The following is a 27,529-nucleotide window of genomic DNA, read 5'->3' as shown; positions in this document are numbered from 1 at the left end:
GAATTCATCTCGCAAAGCGCGACATGACCTGTCATTGCTTCCAATGCCATGATAAAATTTTTTCTGTTTGTTCACTGGGATAATGTAAATTTGGTGGTTGACAAACTTACGTGCACGCATATACAAATGTAAGTTTGTGTGTTTGTTCAATAACATATAAACATGTACATATGTATGTATGTTTTGTAATACATTTCTTGTAAAATCTTCGTTGCCACGGACAACGAATTACCGCAAATAGTATTTTTTTGTCACAGACTTGTAATCAGTGGCGCGTTTTCGAAGGCAAAGAGGTCCATGTCCCCAACTCATATTATTATGGATTGTTTTATGTCTTGATGCTTACTAAAATCAATTGTAGTGCATTAATATTTGGCATCATATATTAGTAGAATATTTAAATACATTTAATTATTTATATTTGCTAATAGTAAGTCAATACTATCCAATACATATGTTGCGCATTTATAATTACGGAAGGATCACTTGAAACGACTCTGTAAAATTGATGGCCGCCTGCGCGACGCTACATTGCGTTGTTGGTAGAAAATCGGCTTGTCGTAAATATGTATGAATATGTATGAGAATGCAAACATATCGACATAATTTTTTGGCGCTTTTTGTTTTTGTAGATTATTGCTTTTGATTTTTGGTGGTTCACAAACTTACGTGCACGCATATACAAATGTAAGTTTGTGTGTTTGTTCAATGACATATAAACATGTACATATGTATGTTTATGCATAATGTTGCTGTTGCGCAACAATTATCGCAACTGTTCCGAACTCGTATAAGAAGTATAACTTCAAAAAATTCTCAATCTTGTCTGTCGCGCGGGCACGAACGAATTCCCATACAAAGACTGCGTATAGTATACATACTTATATTATAAGAATACACGCGGTGTATATCAGAGAACTGCAATTATTCCATTTTTTGAGTCATTGGTTGAGTAACATAAAAAATAGTATTAGTGCATATAAGTCAAAACTCATCAAACACTAATGATAACCAACAGGACAATAGCGTTAATAGGTGACTGGCTCGAAACTCACGGATTGACCCTAACAGAGAGCAAGACCGAAGCGGTACTTAGTACCGGCAGAAAAGTCCGCGAAGTTGCCACGTTCAGCACAAAGGGGGTAAACCTTACTACACAACCAGCAATAAAATACTTCGGTATTATTCTTGATGCAAGGATGTCCTTTAAAGAACACGTAACTTATACATGCGAAAAAGCTACAAAAGTGTGCAGAGCTTTAACCCGTTTAATGCTCAATACTCGTGGGCCAAAGCAAAATAGAAGACGACTACTAGCTGGCGTAGTCAAGTCCGTCTCGCTGTTCGGAGCCCAAATATGGGGGAAAGCCCTCGAAATAAAAACATATCGCCGTGGCCTTTTTTCTTTATATGCAACTTGCGTACTGAGAGTATGCTCCGCTTTTCGTACAGTATCGGAAGACCTCTTAGAAAAGGAGTTTCAGTATGTGATGAATGGTAGTTTACCGCACACGGCACTAAAAAGAAGTGCTAGGACTGAAACAATAAATTGCCGGCAACTGGGACGCTGGGAAGACAGCGGAAACGGGCGTTGGACTTTTCGTTTGATCCCCAACATTGAACCATGGTTAACTAGAACGCATGGAGAAGTGGATTTCCACCTTCTCAAATCCTCACAGGACATGGCTGCTTCAAAGCATATTTGAAATGATTCGGGCACGAAACTAACGATATATACGATTATTGCGGAGGCGCAACCGTGGAAAATGTAGAACAAACATTCTTACATTGCCCGAAATATAACCATGAGAGGCAACATCTGAAAAATTCACTTGGTATAGACCCTACTCCTGATAACCTTGTAAACCAAATGGTCGAATCATTAGAGAATTGGAAAGCAGTTTGTGAAACTGCTGCCAGAATCATGAAATCAAAACGAGTCAGCGAACAGCGGTGGAGAAGTGAACTGTTAAATACAACGAACAACTACGACTTTGACAACGAACAATGTACGAGGCGGGGTAATAGACCAACAAAGGTGGGGCCAAGTAAATGCATCTTTTGACTGAATGCATTTTGACCATCACGTACGCATGAGTGTAACTCAACCATCCTCCCGACGTAATACTTGACGGTGGTACCGGGGGGAACGGTACAGGACGGTAGGAGATTTAGGATTAAAGTTCCCCACAGACATGGGGTTCAGGCTTTCGATGCTTCCTCCTCGTATAAAAAAAAAAAAACAAACACTAATATCCACTAAACATAAAGCGAGAGTATGAATAATGAGTAAGTTTCTCTTGATACGTTTCGTTGAAGTGCTCAATTGTCTCATGAGACAATAATTCCGTCAAGCTAAACCAAAATGAGCCATACCACCAAAAAACACCAAGAGTATAGCTGAATGAACAAAGTGATACGAATATGACGAAAGTAAAACTGACGAAGTCTGTGCCGCCGCTAGGCAAATGTGGCCTGTGGGAATTGACTAACGATGTGTTTTGTTCGTTGATATTGTGTATATTAATGTTTTAAGTTATTTAATGACAGTAAAGTTAATACTTTTAGGTTCTAATATATTTCTTTGAATATTAATATATTGAAAATGAATAAAGACGCACGAAAATGCATATTCAATGAAATAATGAAAAATTTAATGTGACAAAATTCTCTCTAGGTATCTTAACTTTCGTGCTCAGCTACGAAGTCACAATTCCACTCGTTCCGATCAGTGTACCGAACTCATTCAAGTTTATTTTCATCGTGACTATGAGTTATGAGCACTAATTTGTTTGGCTCATGAGTTAGTGCACTAATTTCATTAATACTCAATCTGGTGTATATCTGTGTAAAATCTCATCTGTCGCGAAAACGGCTGAAAATGCTCACCCACAAAAGTGCCTAACGCGCCATAAGAAGTTTTCACTTCAAAAATTCCTTCTAATTACATATGTATGTATGACTTTCTAGTGTTTTCGAATCAATTGCCTAATCAATGAAGCAAATGCCTATCTCTCTTCAGTGCAGTGCATTGTGCGTACTCTCGCTCTTTGTTTACAAGCTCTTCAACTCATATGCAGAGTTAATGTTATGCCGTTCAAGTCGTATGGTTTTTTGCGAGTGGCTTGAAATGCCAAACGAGTGAATCGTTGCAGGAGTTTACTGTTCACATATCATAACAATTTAACAACTAGGGCTAGATGATGACACATTTACGAAAGAAATTCAGTAATAAGCTTGGGATAATACTCCGAAGATAAAATGGATAATTATAGATATAAATTGTTCTAAAGAAATAAAATGCTTCCTAATTAAGAATGCCATTTACGTTTTCATACCATATTTTATTCACGTTACCCCACGGGAATCCTATATCCTTCTCCCGGTCCTATGCTACCTCCAAATCAAATTTATGAGAAAGCTATTCAGCTGTTCTAGTTATAAACAGTGTATCTAACACGACTTTCTTTTATATATATTATACATACATATGTACATATGATATAATGGGTAATTCCTGGACCGATTTCTCTTTCGCAATCAATCTACTTTGCTAAGATATCTCACTTATTAACCGATATATGTACATATATGGTATAAAGCCGACCGTATGTTTAAAAGACTATAGTTAAAAGCAATATGAGGGTTAGGGGGAGTAATGACCCGAGCAAAGCATTTTCACTACTGAGCGTGCGAAATTAACTTTATTCTCATCCGAAAACAAAACATAATACCACTCCTTAGACAAAGTCAAGTCAAGTTGGAGATCACTTTCGGATGATCGATTTTGCTCCCCATTTGTATATGCTGGGTTACGTTAGTTTTGATGCTTGGTTGTAAGATACAGGCAGCCAGCAACATTGCACAAACTAAGAAATAAATAGAAATAACGACCATTCCTCGCATTCCTCAACTTGAAAACGCAAAACAAAAAGATTTCACCACCTTTGCATTAATTGCATAAATGATGATACTTTTGAATGGAAAAACACGGGCGCTAGTTGTTGGAGAATGTCAATGGCATATTGAATGCTACAAGCTATCATCGATTATTCTAAAAGTGGATACCAAAGAAAGGAAAGAGAAATTGTAATTATTGAAAATAATAACCAAATAATAAGTAATAAATATAAGTGAAATACAAAAAATATAATTTATATTACTATAATTTCATTGTCGAATAACCGAAAAATATTATTTACATAGTACCTGGTCGGCACTGCGTGGTACAATTGTAAATTTAGTTCATGTACATAGATTTTATCGTTTTTTAATTATTTACTTTTTTTGACGCGAAAAAGGAAGTATTTTTAATTGAAGGGAATTCTTTTTTGGCTGTATTTGGTTTTTGTGTACTATAATATTAGTATTAAGTTAAACTCTAATAATATATGCCTTGCATTCCATAACAATTTTTTAGTTTTTGTCGCGGCCTGATTGCAGATACTCTCTATTTAAAATATTTCTTTCGCAACTACCATTACTGCAATGTCATCTGCATATCGAATTAATTGGACCTCTTTGGGGAGGGGAAGGTGCAGCACACAGTCGTATAGTACGTTCCATAGTAGTGGGCTCATGATTGAGCATTGGGGAACTCTGCCCGTTATCGCATAGTTTTGTGGTCTTTCACCGGTATCGTATTATAACACTCTGTCTGGTAGATAGCTTGAAATAATATCCACCAAATAGTGCGGGGTTCGTTTTTGCTCCAGAGCTCTTATAATATGAGGCCAATATGCCGCACAGTATTCTTAAGATCCATACATCCATTTTGTTCCTTTTATAGCTTTACTCGCAACATCAGTTAACTGCTTAATTGCATCTATCGTTGACCTATGTTTTCGGAAAACTTATTGGTTCTTTCTGATTCTTTTTCTAGGTGCTGTTCCAATCTAACACATAGCGACCGGTAGGTTTGGCTGGTTTGTTTGGTTTCTGGAGAAGAACCAATCGCCTCCTCGTCCTAAGTTTTGTTTTCTTAAGTTCGTTTCGCTTATTCTTAAAATACTCGAGCAGACTTGGTTCTACCACAGTTATTTTTAATGCATATTTAAGGTAGTTCCAAGTTCCAATAAAACGTAACTTTTTAAAACAAGCTGATTTCAAATACCTCTTACCGCGGGTAGGGGAAAATATTTGGAAAACCCAGCTTGAGTGAGAGCTATTTCATTCTAATTTTATTTTGATTTTCACTTACTTATTTCTATACAAATTTTAAAATTATTTTAGTTATCTAAATCTATTTGTTAATGTGTGTGTTTGTATGTATGCTGCATATTGATATTGATTATGCTGCATAGTATGGGGTTTTTTCCGAAGGTTGAATCTTTCATAGTCCATGGGACCACGCGTCGCCACGCCCAGCTAGTTTGTCTTACTATAGTGGACTTGAGTAACAATATTCCTACGTACTAAACCCTTAACTTCGGCTACTGTTTACACTGGGACCGCCATTAGGCATTTCTTCACAGGACCAAGCTAAGCCAGAGCTGCTCTTCGTACTCACCTTTATGGTTTACTCTTCATTAGCTATTCTATTTTCGCTTCTGCGTTGCATTTCTTTCTTTGCTCAATTCCTGGAGAGCAATTACGGACCATGTTTTCACTGTATTCCACACGTCCTTACATTTAATCATGTGGTGCACAATATTTTCTGGCGTCACCCGTTCTTTTATAAGATCGTATTTCGGGCAGGTAAAGAATATGTGCTGCTCGCTTTCCTCGAACATTCTATTCCATTATCGTGACCGTATTTAAACTGATAATTTCTGAAACACCCATGTCCGGTCAGAAATTGTGTTAGATGGTATTCCGTCTCGCCGTGTTTTCTTTCCAACCAAGATTGCACATTCCCGATTAGCTTGTACGTCCATCTTCCTTTGTCCGACCTATCCCATCGACTCTGCCACTCGTATATAAGTCAAATAAGTTAAACAAAACATGTTATTTTGTATTTTTTATTTTATTGTAATTTGGTGAGCTACTGCTGTACCCTATGAGCTACAATTTATAACTGAAACTTAAATCTAAAGAAATGTATATCTAGAGCATATGCTTACTATTAGCTACATGACTTTGCATTGTTGCACTATTAATAGAATCAAGCGACCAACGCAGGCTGACAAGAGATAGAATTTTGTTCACTCAAGCCACGCGTGAGTTCTCCGTCTGTGGATGAACTACTTGAGTTAACTTATACTCTTCGTTCCGTTCTTCTGTTGTGAGTTGTCTTCCAATATCTGTGGACTTTACGTACACACTTTTAATTTCCATTGGCAAAATATCTGGGGGCATGATGTCCGCTATGATGGCAGCTGATCCGTGCGATACTGTACGGAATGATCTTATAACCCTAATTGCACTTAGCCTAGTTACAGAACTTGCTTTCATTGAAAATGTTTTATTTTGCATTGCTGATTCCAATATGGGTGCCGCATACGTTAGCGCCGACTAGCTTACTTAGCCAGGAGTGCCCTCTTGGTCTGCCAATATTTACCATCATTCTTGGCAGGTCCACTGTTACTCGCGCCGCTTTTTCACATGCCTTCTCCATGTGCGTCTTGTACTTCAGTCGGTTGTCTAATATTACGCCTATATACTTCAGCGACTGTTGGGTCGTTATGTAGTATCCGTCAATGTTAAGTGTAAGATTTTCTACTTTTTCCCTGCTTGTAATTAATAGCCCTGCTAGTTGGAGCATTTTTTTCGTGAGCCAGTTTTTGATCTTCAGAGCATTTGCATTCAATTGCCTAAATGTATTTTTAGAACCAATAGGTTATCTTGTGCATACATATAAATATGTTTTTATTAGTGGTAATTGAGTGCATGTGTGTTGCATATAGATGCATGCGTTCCTCATATAAATGTATGTGTGTTGCATTTTAATGCATGTATACCCTGTAGTTCGGTACGATATGACTAATTTCTAATCATTAGAACCAGTGCCAGTCCGATTACTCGCAATGTTATTTGACTAACGATTTTTACATTGCAATGTCCTACGAGAGTAATCGAGCGGTGCGACGCTGCATTACCAGTGATTGGTGAAATGACTAGTTCCAAAATCGTTAGTGAATCGCTAATAAAGAATCGCTAGCGTTTTCATTAATTTAAAATGACTAGTGATTTGACTGACTCCAAATCGTTAGTGATTTTGTTAATTCGAAATTACAAGTGGTTTGACTAATTCAAAATCGTTAGCGATTTCATTAATTCAAACTCGCTAGCGATTCTTTTGGTTCAATTTTACGAAAATAAAAGAAATTTTTATGAAATTCAAAGCAATAGATTTATTAAATTCAATTATATGTATTTTTTAATTTATTTTCTTACTTAGTAGTTTTGTTTTCACCATTAGTTTAAACTAATTTATTAAACAAAGATCATTTTTTAACGTGTTTTAAAATATGTACTATCTTACATTATATTGTTATTTATTAATTATTTATTTTCCTTATTTACTAAATGATCTTTTTATTACGCGTTTTTTTTACGTTGAAGGGCTTGGCGCAGTTCTTCAGATCTTTTTCAGTTCAGATGTTTATAAAATTACAACAATAAATTGCGAGAGTATAAAATGTTCGGGTACACCCACACTTAGCCCTTCCTTACTTGTTAATATTTAGATATTTGATTAACGTAAAAAACAGTTACAATTCATGCAATTTCTTATTTTAAACTTACATCGCGTTGTTTCTGAGATATGGTTTTAAATCCAAATTTACCAAATTTTACCTAAAAAACTTAGTTATGTCACTTCATATGATTTTGGTTTTCGCCATTTTGTGGGCGTGTCAATGGACCAGCTACGAAAGCAACATTCCTATAATGCCAAGAAACTCATGTACTAAGTTTGATCAAGATATACTAAAGATTTACTCAAGCTACAACTTGCACCGACGGGCGGAGTGACAGACATCCGGATTTGAATTCCACTCGAGCACTCGTCACTCTAGTTTTAGGTGTTTTCAAAAAACCGTTATGTAAACAAAACTATATTACTCTCTTTGCAATGGACACAATGAGGATAGATCGTGTACTTTCATATGAAATATCAGATCTTTGTAATTATAAAAATTATTTGTATTAAACTTTTTTCTGCTCTACATTTTTATACTCTCGCAACAAAGTTGCTATCAACAAAGTGAACAATAGTTTTGTTCACATAACGGTTGTTTGTAACACCTAAAACTAAAAGAGTGAGATATAGAGTCATATATATCAAAGTGATCAGGGTGTCGAGTAGATTTGAAATCCGAATGTCTGTCCGTCTGTGCAAGCTGTAACTTGAGTAAAAATTGAGATATCTTCATGAAACTTGGAACCATAGGAAGGTTGCTTTCGAAGATGCCAACTTTCCAAATCCTGATACATTCCCCGAAGTCATTGATTTCTTTGACAATTACGATTCTACAGATGGTTCAGTGAGCCACTTGGAAAGATAATTAGGTTATAAAAAGCATAACCACAGTCGGTCATGTACTAAAGAAGTAAGAGGACAACTATTTTGTCGATTTGGAATACCATCCTCCAATGTCTTCCAAACAAATATTGCTACCTCTTTCCGAAACAGCCCAAAATTTTGACATTCATAAGGAACACTTTTCTAGAATTCAAATTTTTTTGAATTCAAACCTAACTCCGAAGACATTTCAAAACTAAATGATTTTGATAATTTTTTGTCTGATAGTCGAATAAATATGTCTTTTGATAATTATTTGCTGGCTTTAAGGTATAGTTTATCAAAACCGAAAATATTACTGAAAAGAAAAATAGAGGATCGCTTTATAAATGCCTACAATCTTCTTATTTTGGAACTCCATAAGACAAATATGGATATTCAATATATATTGGATGCATATGCTTGTTGTTCATACATAATTAACTATATCAATAAATCTAACAGAGGCGTTTCTAGGCTATTAAATGAAGCCATATCAGAAGTTAATGCCGGAAATTACACAGTAAAGCAAAAACTTCGGACCGGACCGAACTTTTAGACCGTTATGTGCAACGATCGGATCTGTTAGAAAATGTTTGCTTAGCAGATTTTGCATCACAGTATTAATGATAAATGCTTACAGCATTTTAGTTGGTTAACCTTTGTGGAGTTTTTCAAATATTTTGAATTAACGCAAATTATGAGGCAAAGGGAGGGTCAGGCTTTTGCTATTGCGTTAAACCGTATGTCATCTGGCTCTGACAAATGATGATATATCAATAATTCAAACTCGAGTAGTTAATGCTGTTGGTTTGATAGCAAGAACAAAAAGAACTCTAGAAAGTTCTTGGACTCCAATTAAAAAAGTTTCTAGATCTCTTCAATATAAAAGAAATGAGCAAATTATGTATGTATGCATGTAATTGGCGTTGAACCGTTTAGCCGGTTATAGCCGAATCGATGAGAGCGCGCCACTCCTCTCTTTCCTTCCCTGTTCGGCGCCAGTTTGAGATTCCAAGTGTCACCAGGTCGCTCTCCACCTGGTCCCTCCAACGGAGTGGAGGCTTCCTCCGGTGGGTACTGCATCGAACGCTTTCGATACTTGGGGCCTTGAAAATTTATGGTCCGATTTCGACGATTTTTCGAAGGGCGATGCCACATTATAAATGTAGTGTTTGTGCTAAGTTCTGTTCCGATATCTTCACTAGTGCTTACTTTATATATTGTAAAGTAAACGGTTCAGATCGACTTCAAAGTTCTGGAATATGGAAAGTAGGCGTAGTTGTGAACCGATTTGGCCTATTTTCACAACATATAATTGGGATGCAAGGGAAATATTACAAACCGAACTTCATTGAAATTGGTAGAGTAGTTTCGGAGATATGGTTTTTGACCCATAAGTGGGCGGAACCACGCCCATTTAAAATTTTGTATACCATTTTGAGTGCAGCTCTTCTGTACCTTCTTTATAATGAAATTTAAGGTTTCTGGTGTTTTTCCTTGCTAATTTAAAGCAGTTTTAGTAGTTTTCAACATAACTTTTGTATGGGAGGTGAGCGTGGTTATAAACTGATTTCCTCCAATTTTGGACTATATAAGGAAATGTCCGAAAAAACGACTCCTTAGAGTTTCGTTAATATAACTTTAGTAGTTTACGAGATATATACAAAAAACTTAGTAGGGCCGGGGTCACGCCCACCTTCCCAAAAAAATTGCATCCAAATATGCCCCTTCCTACCTTACCTTATGCGGATTGTGGCTACACATTCATCCACCGGGATGCCAGGACTCGGTGACGGAGTCTCTCTCCCACCACAAATCCAACACCAAATTTGCGATCCTTTATATGGCCGCCGTAGTAGATGTTAAGGACCCACCTTCTTCCGTCTTTGTCCCGTCCAACGCACTTCTTGGATGGCGGTGATGTCAGCCTTTAGTCGTATGAGGATATCAACCAGCTGGGCAGAGGCACTTTCCCAATTAAGGGTCCAACCTTTCAAGTGCATGCCCTTAAATCATTATCCTTAAAAAGTTTGCAGGGGTCGTCATCAAAACGGCTTCGCCTTCTCACTTTAGCTCGCCAACCGGCTTTCTGCGGTATATAAAGAGAATTAATATGTATCAACTGGCAAATAATACTTTTTTAATTTTTTTCTTATAAGTGATCTTGCACGGCGGTTATAAATTTCTCCGTCGCATTATTTTTTTGGCAACATTTCAATCTGGGCGTCCCTCTTTTTCCAATTGCGAAACGTCAAAACCTCTTCTACTCTACAAACTGTCAAAGTTTAGGTGGTTATGACGTTTGCCGTTTGCCGTTGCGCTCTCACTTCCAGTGAGATGAGAGTTGTACATCTCTTTATCTCTGTTTTCGACCATATATATATGGCAATAAAGTTAAAATAATAACAGATCATTGTCCAATAAAATATTTAGTTAATAAATATATATAAATAATAATATAATAATATATATAAATAATAATAATAAATAAATATAATACCATCAGAGGTGGTTATTGAAATTACAGGAATACAATTTTGAAATAGAATATGTAAATGGAAAAAATGATGTTGTATCTGATTTCTTAAGAACTCACCAAAAACAAAAGAAGGTAACGACAATGAATCAAACCTGGAATTATCAGAAACAATTCATTCAGCAGAGGAAGAACTGCTTGAACATTTTACAATTAAAGAATAAATTGTAAATATATACAAAATTCAAATTATATTGACATATAGCTCTAAAGCTTAAATGCAAATACTACATGGAAGAAAAATAATTGAAATAAACCCAATGGATGATGAAGAAGAAAACAAGGAAATTTTAAAAAGATACATAAAAGAAAACGGGAAAATTTTGGGAAAATAAGTATCCGAAGCGGATTACAATAAATTGCAGAAATTATTAATTGAAATGTTTGCTCAAGACAGAAGTTTAAAATTTATGAAATGCACAAAGAGAGCCTCAGAAATAGAAGAATAAGAAGAAAAGAAGCAGTTTCCTTGACGACAGCTTCTCTGTAACAATAATTGAATATCAATTTGCCTGCAGCCTACGTCATGGCTTTCAATTTATGCCAATTAGTTCTTGTGATCAACTTGAAAGCAAGTTCTTTCCCTTGTAACGGCAGCGTTAGGGTAAAAAGTATAGCGGAATTATGTAAAAGAATAAAGGAAATCGTAGATAGTATAACAGAATATAGAGCACTAAGCGAAAATGGTGACACAATGACCGACATTTTTTCGTGAATGTTAATTCAGCGAATAAAACAATTAGCATCAGGGACATTTGCATATGTAGTGCAATCGGTTACGTCATTGACAGAAATGTCAAATGAAATGTATAAATTTATTGGATTAGATGAAGGCAATCTTAATCCTCATCTAAAATTAAACTTTCTAGTTTATACTAGAAATAAAACACCAAATATTAAGGTAAGATATAGGCTACAACTTGCACCGACGGGCGGAGTGACAGACATCCGAATTTGAATTCCACTCGAGCACTCGTCACTCTAGTTTTAGGTGTTTTCAAAAAACCGTTATGTACACAAAACTATATTACTCTCTTTGCAATGGACACAATGAGGATAGATCGTGTACTTTCATATGAAATATCAGATCTTTGTAATTATAAAAATTATTTGTATTAAACTTTTTTCTGCTCTACATTTTTATACTCTCGCAACAAAGTTGCTATCAACAAAGTGAACAATAGTTTTGTTCACATAACGGTTGTTTGTAACACCTAAAACTAAAAGAGTGAGATATAGAGTCATATATATCAAAGTGATCAGGGTGTCGAGTAGATTTGAAATCCGAATGTCTGTCCGTCTGTGCAAGCTGTAACTTGAGTAAAAATTGAGATATCTTCATGAAACTTGGAACCATAGGAAGGTTGCTTTCGAAGATGCCAACTTTCCAAATCCTGATACATTCCCCGAAGTCATTGATTTCTTTGACAATTACGATTCTACAGATGGTTCAGTGAGCCACTTGGAAAGATAATTAGGTTATAAAAAGCATAACCACAGTCGGTCATGTACTAAAGAAGTAAGAGGACAACTATTTTGTCGATTTGGAATACCATCCTCCAATGTCTTCCAAACAAATATTGCTACCTCTTTCCGAAACAGCCCAAAATTTTGACATTCATAAGGAACACTTTTCTAGAATTCAAAATATTTTGAATTCAAACCTAACTCCGAAGACATTTCAAAACTAAATGATTTTGATAATTTTTTGTCTGATAGTCGAATAAATATGTCTTTTGATAATTATTTGCTGGCTTTAAGGTATAGTTTATCAAAACCGAAAATATTACTGAAAAGAAAAATAGAGGATCGCTTTATAAATGCCTACAATCTTCTTATTTTGGAACTCCATAAGACAAATATGGATATTCAATATATATTGGATGCATATGCTTGTTGTTCATACATAATTAACTATATCAATAAATCTAACAGAGGCGTTTCTAGGCTATTAATGAAGCCATATCAGAAGTTAATGCCGGAAATTACACAGTAAAGCAAAAACTTCGGACCGGACCGGACTTTTAGACCGTTATGTGCAACGATCGGATCTGTTAGAAAATGTTTGCTTAGCAGATTTTGCATCACAGTATTAATGATAAATGCTTACAGCATTTTAGTTGGTTCCCCTTTGTGGAGTTTTTCAAATATTTTGAATTAACGCAAATTATGAGGCAAAGGGAGGGTCAGGCTTTTGCTATTGCGTTAAACCGTATGTCATCTGGCTCTGACAAATGATGATATATCAATAATTCAAACTCGAGTAGTTAATGCTGTTGGTTTGATAGCAAGAACAAAAAGAACTCTAGAAAGTTCTTGGACTCCAATTAAAAAAGTTTCTAGATCTCTTCAATATAAAAGAAATGAGCAAATTATGTATGTATGCATGTAATTGGCGTTGAACCGTTTAGCCGGTTATAGCCGAATCGATGAGAGCGCGCCACTCCTCTCTTTCCTTCGCTGTTCGGCGCCAGTTTGAGATTCCAAGTGTCACCAGGTCGCCCTCCACCTGGTCCCTCCAACGGAGTGGAGGCTTCCTCCGGTGGGTACTGCATCGAACGCTTTCGATACTTGGGGCCTTGAAAATTTATGGTCCGATTTCGACGATTTTTCGAAGGGCGATGCCACATTATAAATGTAGTGTTTGTGCTAAGTTCTGTTCCGATATCTTCACTAGTGCTTACTTTATATATTGTAAAGTAAACGGTTCAGATCGACTTCAAAGTTCTGGAATATGGAAAGTAGGCGTAGTTGTGAACCGATTTGGCCTATTTTCACAACATATAATTGGGATGCAAGGGAAATATTACAAACCGAACTTCATTGAAATTGGTAGAGTAGTTTCGGAGATATGGTTTTTGACCCATAAGTGGGCGGAACCACGCCCATTTAAAATTTTGTATACCATTTTGAGTGCAGCTCTTCTGTACCTTCTTTATAATGAAATTTAAGGTTTCTGGTGTTTTTCCTTGCTAATTTAAAGCAGTTTTAGTAGTTTTCAACATAACTTTTGTATGGGAGGTGAGCGTGGTTATAAACTGATTTCCTCCAATTTTGGACTATATAAGGAAATGTCCGAAAAAACGACTCCTTAGAGTTTCGTTAATATAACTTTAGTAGTTTACGAGATATATACAAAAAACTTAGTAGGGCCGGGGTCACGCCCACCTTCCCAAAAAAATTGCATCCAAATATGCCCCTTCCTACCTTACCTTATGCGGATTGTGGCTACACATTCATCCACCGGGGTGCCAGGACTCGGCGACGTAGTCTCTCTCCCACCACAAATCCAACACCGAATTTGCGCTCCTTTATATGGCCGCTGTAGTAGATGTCACAAGGACCCACCTTCTTCCGTCCTTGTCCCGTCCATCGCACTTCTTGGACGGCGGTGATGTCAGCCTTTAGTTGTATGAGGACATCAACCAGCTGGGCAGAGGCACCTTCCCAATTAAGAGTCCGGACATTCCAGGTGCATGCCCTCAAATCATGATCCTTAGTACGTTTGCAGGGGTCGTCATCAAAAGGGGGGTTTCTCATTCGAGGCTCGGTGTTTGTTTTCATTGGGGAGATTTTTTTTTATGTTGTGGGTCCCAAGCCCTACGCACAACCGCACAAGCGGGCTTCGCCTTCTCACTTTAGCTCGCCTCCAAACGGATGTCTGTTAGCTACCCAGGGGATACTTGGTCTAAAACCGGAAGTCGTGAGCTGCTTGAGTCATATGCAAAAGAATCGTTCCTGGCCACTCCCAAGTGAGTGGCAATCAGAAACTTTCCTCACTTGCGTGAACTTCTACATATGACCCCATCCCCCATATATATAAATAATAATAATAAATAAATATAATACCATCAGAGGTGGTTATTGAAATTACAGGAATACAATTTTGAAATAGAATATGTAAATGGAAAAAATGATGTTGTATCTGATTTCTTAAGAACTCACCAAAAATAAAAGAAGGTAACGACAATGAATCAAACCTGGAATTATCAGAAACAATTCATTCAGCAGAGGAAGAACTGCTTGAACATTTTACAATTAAAGAATAAATTGTAAATATATACAAAATTCAAATTATATTGACATATAGCTCTAAAGCTTAAATGCAAATACTACATGGAAGAAAAATAATTGAAATAAACCCAATGGATGATGAAGAAGAAAACAAGGAAATTTTAAAAAGATACATAAAAGAAAACGGGAAAATTTTGGGAAAATAAGTATCCGAAGCGGATTACCATAAATTGCAGAAATTATTAATTGAAATGTTTGCTCAAGACAGAAGTTTAAAATTTATGAAATGCACAAAGAGAGCCTCAGAAATAGAAGAATAAGAAGAAAAGAAGCAGTTTCCTTGACGACAGCTTCTCTGTAACAATAATTGAATATCAATTTGCCTGCAGCCTACGTCATGGCTTTCAATTTATGCCAATTAGTTCTTGTGATCAACTTGAAAGCAAGTTCTTTCCCTTGTAACGGCAGCGTTAGGGTAAAAAGTATAGCGGAATTATGTAAAAGAATAAAGGAAATCGTAGATATTATAACAGAATATAGAGCACTAAGCGAAAATGGTGACACAATGACCGACATTTTTTCGTGAATGTTAATTCAGCGAATAAAACAATTAGCATCAGGGACATTTGCATATGTAGTGCAATCGGTTACGTCATTGACAGAAATGTCAAATGAAATGTATAAATTTATTGGATTAGATGAAGGCAATCTTAATCCTCATCTAAAATTAAACTTTCTAGTTTATACTAGAAATAAAACACCAAATATTAAGGTAAGATTCTAATAAAACGTATGATTTATTAATAGGAAATAAATTCTAGAATATATAGATTACCTCCCAAACATGAAGAATAGCAAGGAATAATTAGAAAAATTCACAGTAGATATAGCTCACCAATCTTAATAGTACCAAACAAGATACATAATTGGGGAATTCAGAAATTCAGGTTAGTATAATAGGAGATTAAATCAATTGACTGAAGACGATAATTATCCTCTACCAAATATACTGGATAAATGGGACAAAGCACAGCACTTTAGCCCAATAGATTTAGCAAAAGGTTATAATCAGATATTAATGGCAGAAAGGGACATCGACAAATCAGCTTTTGTTACTCCGGCAGGACTATATGAATACGTCCGAATGCCATTCGGGTTAAAAACGCCCCAGCTATATTTCAAAGATTAATGAATGAAATATTGAGAGAATACATCAATAAAATATGTGTCGTATATTTAGACGACATACTAATTTATGAGTATGATAAAGAATTCAATATCACAACTGATGCTAGTGACTATGCCATTGGAGCAGTACTTTCACAGCAAGGCCAATCAAAATGTTACATTTCAAGAACACTAAATAATCACGAGCAAAAATACTCGACTACGGACAAAGAATTATGTGATTGGCGTTGCAACCGTATAGCCGGTTATAAAGACCATAAATCTTGCGCAAAATTTTCCTCTCGAAAACTCTTAGTGTCGTTTCATCTGATGTTGATATCGACTAAGCTTCGGCACCATAAAGCAGGACGGGAATGATAAGCGACTTGAAGAGTTTGATTTTGGTTCGTCGAGAGAGGACTTTACTTTTCAATTGCCTACTCTCTCCAAAGTAGCACCTATTGGCAAGAGTGATTCTGCGCTGGATTTCGAGGTTGAAATTGTTCGTGCTGTTGATGCTGGTTCCCAGGTATACGAAATTATCTACGACTTCGAAGTTATGACTGTCAACAGTGACGTGTAAGCCAAGACGCTAGTGCGCTGACTGTTTGTTGATGACAGGAGATACGGCTCGGAGAGATCCTTCCCAATCATGACGGAGCTTTTGGTGTTGCTCAACGTCAACTTACTCAGCCATATAGTTTTGCGGGGATACCAAATTCAGACATCGCGGCGTAAAGGCAGCTCCTTTTCGTGCTGTCGAAAGCAGCACTTTAAAATCGACAAAAAGGTGGTGTTTGTCGATCCTTTTTTCACGGGTCTTCTCCAAGATCTGGCCAGTTGTGGATTTTCCAGGTCTAAAGCCACACTGATAAGGTCCAATCCGATAGAACCTTATAGGCGATATTTAGGATCCTTATCCCACGGTAATTGGCACAGATTGTGGGATCTACCTTTTTATGGATTGGGCAGAGCACACTGAGATTTCAATCGTCAAGCATGCTTTCTTCCGACCATATTTTGCAAAGAAGCTGATGCATGCACTTTATCAGCTCTTCGCCGCCGTATTTGAATAGCTCGTCCGGTAATCTATCGGCCGCCGCCGATTTGTTGTTCTTCAGGTGGGTGATTGCTATTCGAAATTCTTCATTGTCGGGTAATGGAACATCTGTTCCATCGTCATCGATTGGGGAATCGGGTTCGCCATCTCCTGGTGTTGTACTTTCACTGCCATTCAGCAGTTCGGAGAAGTCTTCCCTCCACAATCCCAGTATGCCTCTTTCTTTTTTTGTCTGCAGATGCGTATCGCTTCCCTCTTCAGCTCTCGGTATCTATCCAATCCCGCACATGTTGTGGTCGTTTTAAACGTTGCGCGGTAGGCAGTATGTTTTCTCTCCGCTGCGAGACGGCATCCTCATCGTACCAGCTTGTTTTTTGTCGTTGCCGAAATCCAATTGTTTCGGCTGCAGCTGTACGCAGTGAGTTTGAGAAGCCGTTCCACAGTTCCCTTATACCGAGTTGCTGATGAGTGCTCTCATGCTGGAATATGGTACTACAGACGACCATATTTCGGGACCCTGCAAAGTCGATCAGCCTCAGGCCGTTTGACGATGTTTCGTCATAGAGGCTGGATTTTCCGACTGTTGTGCCAAAGATACCTTCTTTACCCACCCTAGCGTTCAAATCGCCAAGCTCGATTGTGACATCGTGGCGGGGGCAGCGCTCGTAGGTGCATTCTAGGCGCTCATAGAAAGTATCACATCGTCCTTCTATTCCGTTGGGGCGTGGACGCAAATAAGCGATATGTTGAAGAAACTCGCTTTTATGCGGATTGTGGCTAGACGTTCATCCAACGAGGTGAATGCCAGGACTCGGCGACAGAGTCTCTCTCCCACCACAAATCCAACACCAAATTTGCGCTTAAATTATCCTTAAAACGTTTGCTGGGGACGTCATCAAAAGGGGGGAGTATCTCATCCGAGGCTTTCGTCGATGTTTCATTGGTACTTCGTTTTTATGTGGTGGGTCCCAAACCCTACGCACAACCGCAGAAGCGGGTTCGCCTTCTCACTTTAGCTCGCCTTCAAACGGATGATTGTTAGCTACCCAGAGGATACTTGGTCTAAAACCGGAAGTCGTGAGCTGCTTGAATCATGTGGAGAAGAATCGTTTCTGGCCACTCCCAAGTGAATGACAATCAAAAACTTTCCTCACTTACGTGAACTTCTACACATGATCCCTATGAGCAAATTATAATTGAAGGAAATCAATTTTCGGTTGTTCCAGCTGATGGAATAACTATTCACAAAAGTCAGGGGGGCCACATATAATAAAGTTGTTATTCATACTCGACCCAGAATGCCTATATGTCTCTTGCAGTCGAGCTACTACGGCAGTAGGTCTCTTTATAGTTGGAAATTTGATTCCTCTAATAAATTTTCTGAAGTATACATATAGGGAACTGATGGAATTGAACACATCTAAAGCCCTGACTACAAATTTCAATTTTATGCTTTCTCGAACATCAGCATTTCAAATTTTATTTCATAATGTTCAGTGTCTTTATACTCACATTAATGATATCAAAGGGGACGACCTGATGCTAACTTCGGATATTTTATGTTTCGTAGAAACTTGGAGTTATCCTAGTGAAAATTTTGAAATAACTGGATTTACTTTAATAAACAAGCTGAGGATAGATAGCACCGACATGCACAACAGAAATAAACGGGTAATTATAATATATGCGAAGATTATTGTTGCTAGCTTTTTAGAACCAAAGATTATAAAGAAACTTCAGGCAGTAAAGTTTTAGAAGCAGTTTTCTTTAAATGTTTCAACATTAATCTTTTAGTACTTTATAGAATTCACATTTTTCTGTCAGACATTTAATTGCAGAATTTCATGAAGTCCTCACAACAGAATTGTGCAATGAAAAAGTAATAATCGTTGGAGATTTTAATATTTGTCTGAAGTCCACAAGGACTACAATAAGAAATCTCCTCAAAAAAAAAAAATTTAGTACTCAACTAGTCCAGCAGGTACACAAATTGCTTGGGCATTTTCTAACATGGATCCTTCCCATGTTAATGCTATTACTTATGAAACAGTACATAGCTATCAGACAGTACGAATTTCAGACTTAGCAATTTCTTATCTTATTTTAAGGCATAATGATATGAAAATACCAACACAGTTTTAATGATAGGTTTTTAAGAAATATATGTGATATAATAATGATAATATTTTAAATAGGAGACTTTAAATCATTTGTAATTTGGTTAATGTATAAGAATTTGTAAAAGTATGACCACGGATCTAAATAATACAAAAATTTTGTAACGGATTTCCAAAATCTGTCGTTTACTCTAAAACTCTACCCTGAGTTCGATCACTGGATTGTCAAATAAAAGTCACACTTTAATGGCTACACACTAATCTTTATTTATAATTCCTTATAACTTAATACTTTATTACTCAAAACTCTACTTTACAACTTTAACTTGTAATTTGCTTACACTTTACTCGACAACTCTTTCCTTAGAATTGTCCTCACTCGACAACTCTCTTATTAGAACTGTGTCTTGCTGCCAGTCCGGCAGCCCTTATATAGTCGATTATAAACCATACATCAGCACTCGAACATTTTGGCAACTACGAATATCAATGTCTACATACATCTGTATAGATTTCGATTGTCAATTCTAGTTTGTTCTGGTGCCATTTTCGTTACAATATGTACATACATTGAATGAACGTTGTTAAATGTATACAGATTAGAATCTATGTAAAAAAGTACCTCTAGAATGTATATAATTGTTATAGTTGATTATATTTATTACTTTTATGTTTAATAGTACATACATATAATCATATTAATGTAAGAAATAAAATTCACAGGCTTGTCAAAAATACTATCTTCTCTACTTTTCTTTAAAACAAAAAAAAAATTACAATTGCGAGAGTATAAAATGTTCTGTTACACTCGAACTTAGCCTTTCCTTACTTGTTATGTTATAGTTTGGAATCGGAGTAGAACCATTTTTATATACTTATATTTATCTCCATTATATATGTATTTATTCTATAACTAACAATTTTAATAAAATGATTATGCCATAAGTAACATTTTGCGAGGTGATTTTTCAATTTTTCTGTAATTTCGATAACAGGTTATCAAAATGTTGTATTATTCTTATATTTTTCAGAAATCTTTTTGTAGATTTTCAATATTTAAATTATGGAATTACTAATTAATATCAAACATGAAAATGGAAGCCAATAAGTCATATATTCTTAATGAAGAGAAAACGAGTACAATGGTGGGATGTAATACTTCCAAAGGACAAGTAGGATGTGCAATGAGTCAAGCGCCAAATAGTGTCATTTGTAAAGATACTTCAGTCCCGAAGAATCATTCCAATAAAGCTGTAATAGACCACAAACTGCCTAAAGGAACTATAAACAATACTAATGATTCTGTAAACTATATTAATTTCATGCAGATTCCGGTGGAAGCCTTGCAATATCATCGCCGGAAGTTAACACCACAAGAACAGTAAGTACAAAACTAAGGTAATCGTATATAATAAAAAACCAAAATGTTTTATTTTGTTAAGAAGCACTCGGGACCCCTATGGGCCTAGTGATGGCTCAAGTGCGGCCGCTTGCGGTTTCAACCAACCAAGTTGCACTCACTTAGCCTCAGTTCATTGTTCTCAAAAATATACATAGTATATAAAATTAAAGGAAAGAAATTAAAAAGCAATTTCCATACAATTTATTCAGTAATACATTTACTCAATAATTGAAGTGCATACATATTACTATTTTGTATTTTTATTTCGGCAAATCGTACTTTTAGTACAACACTTTCTATGTATCTTCCAGAACTAGAACTCCATCGACAGTCATTTCATTTTCTTTAAATTACTAAATACAGTCACTTTCTTTTAAGCATGGGATTATTTTTAGTAATTCAGCGTTATTATAATAATTTTTAATTTGTCATAATTTGATCGTCTCTACTTTCACTTAACTAGATATCCCATCATTTGATCATCAACATATTCGCATAGAAAAAATAAATTGTAAACTAAAAGATTCGTATAAAATTACATACTTATACTTACAAACTGTCTGACTGAAATCATACTGAGGATGTTTCAAACATTCTTGCTTTTGATAATTTATCGTGTACAAATCAATACATCTTCGTTCTGCTTCGATGTAATGAATGCATACCTAATTGAAGATGGAATTATTTCAAAGGTTCATTTCGTTGTTATAAATCTGGAAGTTGCATATACGATTATATTCTGTCCAAAAGAGATATATCAGGATATTGGTTCATAATTTCTTTGGGATCCCACAGTGATTGAGTGCACAGTGGTTGGGCTTGTATGAAGGTGCGGTCATAAATACTTCCCGTTGAGATATCGCTTTTCACCAAAAATCTAGAAAATTATTTTAAATATATAGTAAAAAAAATTGGCCCCATCGGACTACTAGGTCCTATAGCTCCCATAGAACTGTAATTGCCATTATATGGCAATCATGCGCAAAAATACTTCTCATGGTCATGGTCGGAGCGTCAAAACTTTCAGTAAGGCTTTGTAAAAACATTTAAGAAAGCGATAAACAAGCTGAACATGATTTGTCGTTATAGTTTCCCCCATCCAACCCCCACATATCATATAAAAAAGTCATGTAGGAAAAAAGCAAATTATCAACCAATTTAATACAGTTCATTTTCAACAGCCATTATAATTAGAACAAAAACTTATAATGCATCCTCTACTAAACCGTACATAGATTGAAATAAAGATGGTTTATCCTTCTTTCCAAGCTTTTTTAGTCCAATTATAATGAGTTTGAACTTAAAAATAGTTAATTCAAAGGCCATTATTATTTTGACTTCAACATCTGCAAATTTCCGGACCTAACTTTAACACTTTTGTTACCTTAAGACTCTGGTAAAGACAATGTAAAATAAATTTAACGGGGGATCGCGGGGGAACACAACTAAAACTTTATGTAAACACATTGAAGACATTGAAGACGCAGCCTAATTTCCAAAAAATAAAAATCACGTTAGTCTTAATTAATTTCACAAGTTAAAATAAATACCTTTAGCTTCAAAAGCCATTAAAAATAATCTTGATTCGTTAACCTGAACAATTACCAGAACAATTTGAAGTGCGTTGTTGCTGCGAATTTAAAAAAAAATGTCTGATGTGCTTTAAAAAATACAGTTGTTCATGCGTTTAACTCTTTTTTTAGAAAGTACCGTTAGATTTTTGGAAAAACCCGGTTTGAAAATAAGAAGTTGGACAATTTAGAGGCCATCGGTTCACATTTTGTCAAAAAATCGAGAGATGGATTTTTTGATTTTTGGCCTACGGTGGAACCACTGAACAATTGAAACCTTACAACGATTGTATTTAGTCCAATAAGCAATAATTTTTTTGCAAATGTAATCAATACAAATGTTAAGTTTTCTCATCTCTACTGCGTAGCCTTTGTTTTTAATGCTTTGTTCTACCAAACCAAATTTGAGCAACAGTAAGACGACAGCTTAAGTTTATTCACGAATATAAACATATGGGCAAAGCTACACCTAACATTTGTATTACCTTAAAACATTGACAAATACACTGATAACACTCATAAAGGGGGGATCGTGGGGTAACATAACTAAATGTCTATTTAAACATGAAAATTACGTTAAAAAATACACAAAAAAGTATAAGCAATCAAAAATACACAACAAATAATAAATCAATAAAATTAATTTCACAAGATGAATTTATTAAAGTAAATACCTGCAACAATAAAATTATTTTTAAATAATCAAAATCGGACCTCTCTAGCAAACGTTTGACCACTTTGAAATTCAATTTTGTTTTCACGAAAAGCTAACTTAGCGCAGTTTCGCTACAAAATTGAACAGTTGATCACGCTTTGCATTCTATTTTTAGAATGTCCCGTTAGATTTGCAGTAAAAACCGGTTTGCCATGAAGAAGCTTAAACATTTTAGAGACGATTTGGTACCTTTTCGGAAATTTTTGTTGTCATGAATTTTTTGAATTTTGTCCTATGGGCGCAACCACTGTGCAGTGCTATAGATTAAAAATATGTAAAATCGGTTCATCCACAAGCTTAACTAACAAAACACGAAAACGTGTTTTGACCGAACCCACACCAAGGGATCTAGCAAGACATTATCTTTTTTGCAAGAATAATAGAATACAAGATTACGACATTCGTTTACAGTTAGCTTTCTTGGGTTTTGATTTCCTGTTGAGTGACGCGCTCACGACCCCAGAACACGCGAGCAAAACAAAAAATGAAAGAAAAATTGACAAATTGCACGGTGGTACAAAACAATAAAACCTAAACAAAGAGCTGAAGTCAAGGCTAGTGCTTAATTATTATTTAAAATTCTAAGTGAAAAATGTATTAACTTGAAAATGAAGACCGCAATGGCGGAATTTAACAACAATAGTACAAAAAAGTCTAATATGAAGGCAACTTTTATGTTGCCTATTCACTTTCGTGGGTCGTGAGAGTGTCACTATGTCGTAATCTTGTCTTCTATCATTCTTGTATTTTTGTCTCGCTCGGTTTGCGTAGAAATAAAACGAAAAAAAAAACAAAATGGTATCAAAAAGGCAAAGATGTCGTCGGATTCGGACGATGAAATTGCTCTAGTCTTATTTTCAATAATTAAAAAGATTATGGTGAGTGCATCCGTTCAACCAGAAGAGCGATTCGGAAAATATTATTAAAAATTTGATTAATGAACTGATGAAAAATTTCGAAATTTCACAAGGATGCAGGTGTCAAGATTCGAATATTTGCTTTCTTTAATAAAAGATTTATTTTTAAGTAAAATACAAACTATCGCAAAAGCATAACTCCGGCGGAAAAATTAATTATAACAATATGTACATAATTAATTAATTTATTTATTTAAAATGTATATAAATTATGCTTATTTTTATAATTATACTAGCTGACCCGGCAGACTTCGTATTGCCTCAGTCGATAAAGAAAATACCTAAATTTTAAAACCATCAAAACGTATTTAATAAAAATGCATTTTTTTAATGAATTATGAAATTTTATTATTATTTTCGACACATGTTGCTTACCAAAAAAACAGAGGTTTCCTGAAATACTGGCTATTCATAAGGTTTAAATTTGATATTAACAGTGACACACTGTCATGATACAGTTTGTTAATCAATTTAAAGCTTTCTCATAAACTATATTTTTTGTTTTTTTTGTGGTGCGTAAATAAACAAAGAAGACGGTTTTCCGACGCGCGAACACGCGACGTATAATTGTCCATGCGCGAAACAGGGATACTCCAAATTGATTTATTTATTTCATCGCAAAGGCCAGACGTACTGGAAATTGTAAGCGTTTAAAATCGAATGGTAAATCCGTTGGAATCATCGGTATTCGCGGGATCAAGACATCCTCTCCTTTGTATTTTCCTTTATGATTGTTGCCTCAATGACGTTATTCATCAGCTTTTTCACAGCCAGTCTTGTTCCATTGCATAGTCGAGGTTGATTAATGTTACGCAGCATGATGACAACCGATCCTACTTTTAACAGCAAATTGTGAGGTGGTAATCCAGGCAATTCCAGTGAATTTATCTTTATTTTTCGCTGCCAATATTGCTCGTTCACCCAGCCAATTATGGTTATTGAACTTTTGCGCTATATCTGGGAAAACTCGCTGAATAAGCTCCTCTTTTGAATTTGTGATGTGACAGAAATCTGTAGGTAATGTGATGAATCCGGTCGAGGTGTCCATTGCAACTTTATTATTTTCAATGTCTAACAACTGCTTCGCAAACATATTTGCAGTTTCATCATGTTGCAAAAATACTCGCATGTTAGTTGTTAATTGGAGTGTCTTTACGTACTGCCACAAATTCTATGATTTTAGGCATGCATTTAGTTCATCAGCAACAGTTGATCGGGGAATAAATGGAAGAGTCTGACGAAAATCACCTGACAACAGAATCATGGCCCCACCAAAAATATTTTGGTTGTCACGAAGATCTTTCAATGTTCTGTCCAGTGTCTCCAGTGACCTCTTATGGGCCATTGTGCATTCATCCCAAACAATTAATTTGCATACCTGTAGAATCTTTGGCATTGCGCTATTTTTGGCGATGTTGCATATTGGTGTTTCGGTGATTTGCATGTTTAATGGTAATTTCAAGGCAGAATGCGCAGTTCCTTCTAGCAGAGTCGCAGCTATTCCAGATGATGCCAATGCTAGAGCAACATCATTTCCCGATCTGATCCTCGCCAACAGCAATGAAATTAAGAACGTTTTTCCTGTTCCTCCGGGAGCATCAAGGAAATAAATTCCACCAGATCCACTGTTCACAGCTTCTATTAAAGTGTCGTACGCAATTCTTTGTTGTTGATTTAATTGTGGAACATTTGTACGAACTGTTTCGGCCAATTCTTCAATGTCGTACTGTTGTTCCCTTTGCAACTCGTGAACATGACGATTGGGTGCTGTCATTCCCAAACACGACAATACTTTATTAGATATCAATAAACACATATCTTCTATCATAATCAGTGTCTCATTGTAAATTTCGTCAGTCATTTGTAGTGTAGGATTCAAAGCTTCACGGCGCACGCGATGCAAAACATCCTCAGACATGTCATCTCTATATTTAACCCACAAATCTTTTGGATTCGAAGGGAAACATGTTGATATGATAATCGCAAACAGTGTACGAATTTGATGCGGCGATGAAGATATTACGGAATCCTTAAGCGTATCATCCCAATGCGAATCGTTCTCAAGTAAATATAATAATTGGCATGCCTCACGGTAAGTCGCACACAGCTGTCCATTAACTGTTCTCAGTTGTTTGAACGATGTGGGACCACGAACATTCACCAACAACAATCGCAAATAATAACATTCATCGTTATTTGGATGTACTGTGTAGATGCGACCCAGGGCGTCTGAAGCAAATACATTTGGATTTCCTTCAACTGGTGTTCCTTGTTTTCGACGCTGAAACGATTTCGATAATGCAATCCATATGTAATAGCGTGGCATGTCAGCATACAGCAAAGTGCGAGCAAAATCATCAGTTTGACAGTCTGTGAAGAAACTTGTTATTGTTGTCGATGGTGGACGTGCTGCTCTGTCTGCCGCGTTCGATTGATTAAAATAAACTCGTTGACCATTTTCTAAATGGACCGCCAAATGGACTACTGTAGGGTATCTTTCATGGATCGCAAATGAAAATATACGCCAAATTGCTTCATTGCTACTTACATAGCGCCCCATCTGGTACTGTGATATTTCATCATTTGCATTGGTTACAGCGAAGACAGCCATATCGCTACCTTTGTTAACATATTTACATATTTACTTTATCGACTTTACTGAGTTACAATATTCCACATTGATCATCTGTTTCATCTGGAATTTCAGCTGAAATTATGGAATCAATCTCATTTGGCCTTATTTTGTCCACTAACCAGAGTAAAATGTGCGCATGTGGCAATCCACGCTTTTGGCATTCTACAGAGTACATCCAACAACAGACTCGGCCATACACACAATGCTTTGTGAAGAAATTCATGAGAGATTTTAATTTCTGTTTAAAAACTCTGGCAATTATGTCATGTCTAACAACTGGTGTTTGGCTTTGTAACAATTCCCTCTTGATCTCAGACCAATTTGGATTACATGTGAATGTAACAAATAAGTCTGGGCGGCCATAATGCCTAACATATGACATAGCATCCTGAGCATATTCGTGCATGTGGCGTGGGCTTCCTATATAAGTGGCTGGCAAAATTGTCATTCTTCCTACATTATTCACATTGCCATCGGCATTTATAGCATCACGGAGATGAATGTATTCTTCTGATCGTAGTTGTCGTTGGTTCAAACGGCAATTAGGTTGAAATACCTTTTCTAGGTGATTTGCGAAACAATTTGCCTTATCCTCGTCACTTCTTGCCCAGTTTCCACCCAAGCCTCTTATAGGCAAGTTGGAGTCGACTGGAGGCTTCATTGACTTTTGGGCTTTCCAAAGAGAATTTCCTTTGTTTGAATTTGGACACAGTTTCCTTATATAATTGTGAGTGTGGTATTCTTCCTCACGTTTAAGCGCTGTTTTTAGTTTTCGTACAGCATATTTTAGTTGCAGCTGAGTAGAAGGGGAGCGATTTAACTGCCATTCACGTCTAGCTCGCCTTTTTTCATTTACAAGCTTTTCTATTTTATTATTAGTGAGTTTTCTGCGGATAATCGGTTTATTGCTTATGTTTGGTGTTGCTATGACAGCTGCATTTGATATTAC

The 27,529-nt window shown here is 36.2% G+C and overlaps 1 protein-coding gene across 5 annotated transcripts in view; it reads left to right on the top strand.

Annotated features, from left to right (window-relative positions):
* The window catches only part of LOC105220208 (FERM domain-containing protein 8), a 172,435-nt gene that overhangs the window by 20,851 nt on the left and 124,055 nt on the right, over positions 1 to 27,529 (top strand). For 2 of the 5 annotated variants that reach the window (XM_054228184.1, XM_054228190.1), the window contains exons 2-3: positions 20,372 to 20,593; positions 20,669 to 20,721. In XM_054228184.1, the coding sequence (XP_054084159.1) occupies positions 20,429 to 20,593; positions 20,669 to 20,721 (218 nt within the window). In that variant the 5' untranslated portion in view covers positions 20,372 to 20,428. Of the gene's footprint in view, positions 1 to 20,371; positions 20,594 to 20,668; positions 20,722 to 24,370; positions 24,609 to 24,669; positions 24,803 to 27,529 lie in introns of those variants that run through there. The other 3 variants (XM_054228196.1, XM_054228200.1, XM_054228203.1) reach the window with 3 other exon arrangements.

Source organism: Zeugodacus cucurbitae, chromosome 2 (assembly GCF_028554725.1).
Source record: "Zeugodacus cucurbitae isolate PBARC_wt_2022May chromosome 2, idZeuCucr1.2, whole genome shotgun sequence".
NCBI lineage: Eukaryota > Metazoa > Arthropoda > Insecta > Diptera > Tephritidae > Zeugodacus > Zeugodacus cucurbitae.
This window is presented reverse-complemented; position numbering and strand designations above follow the sequence as displayed.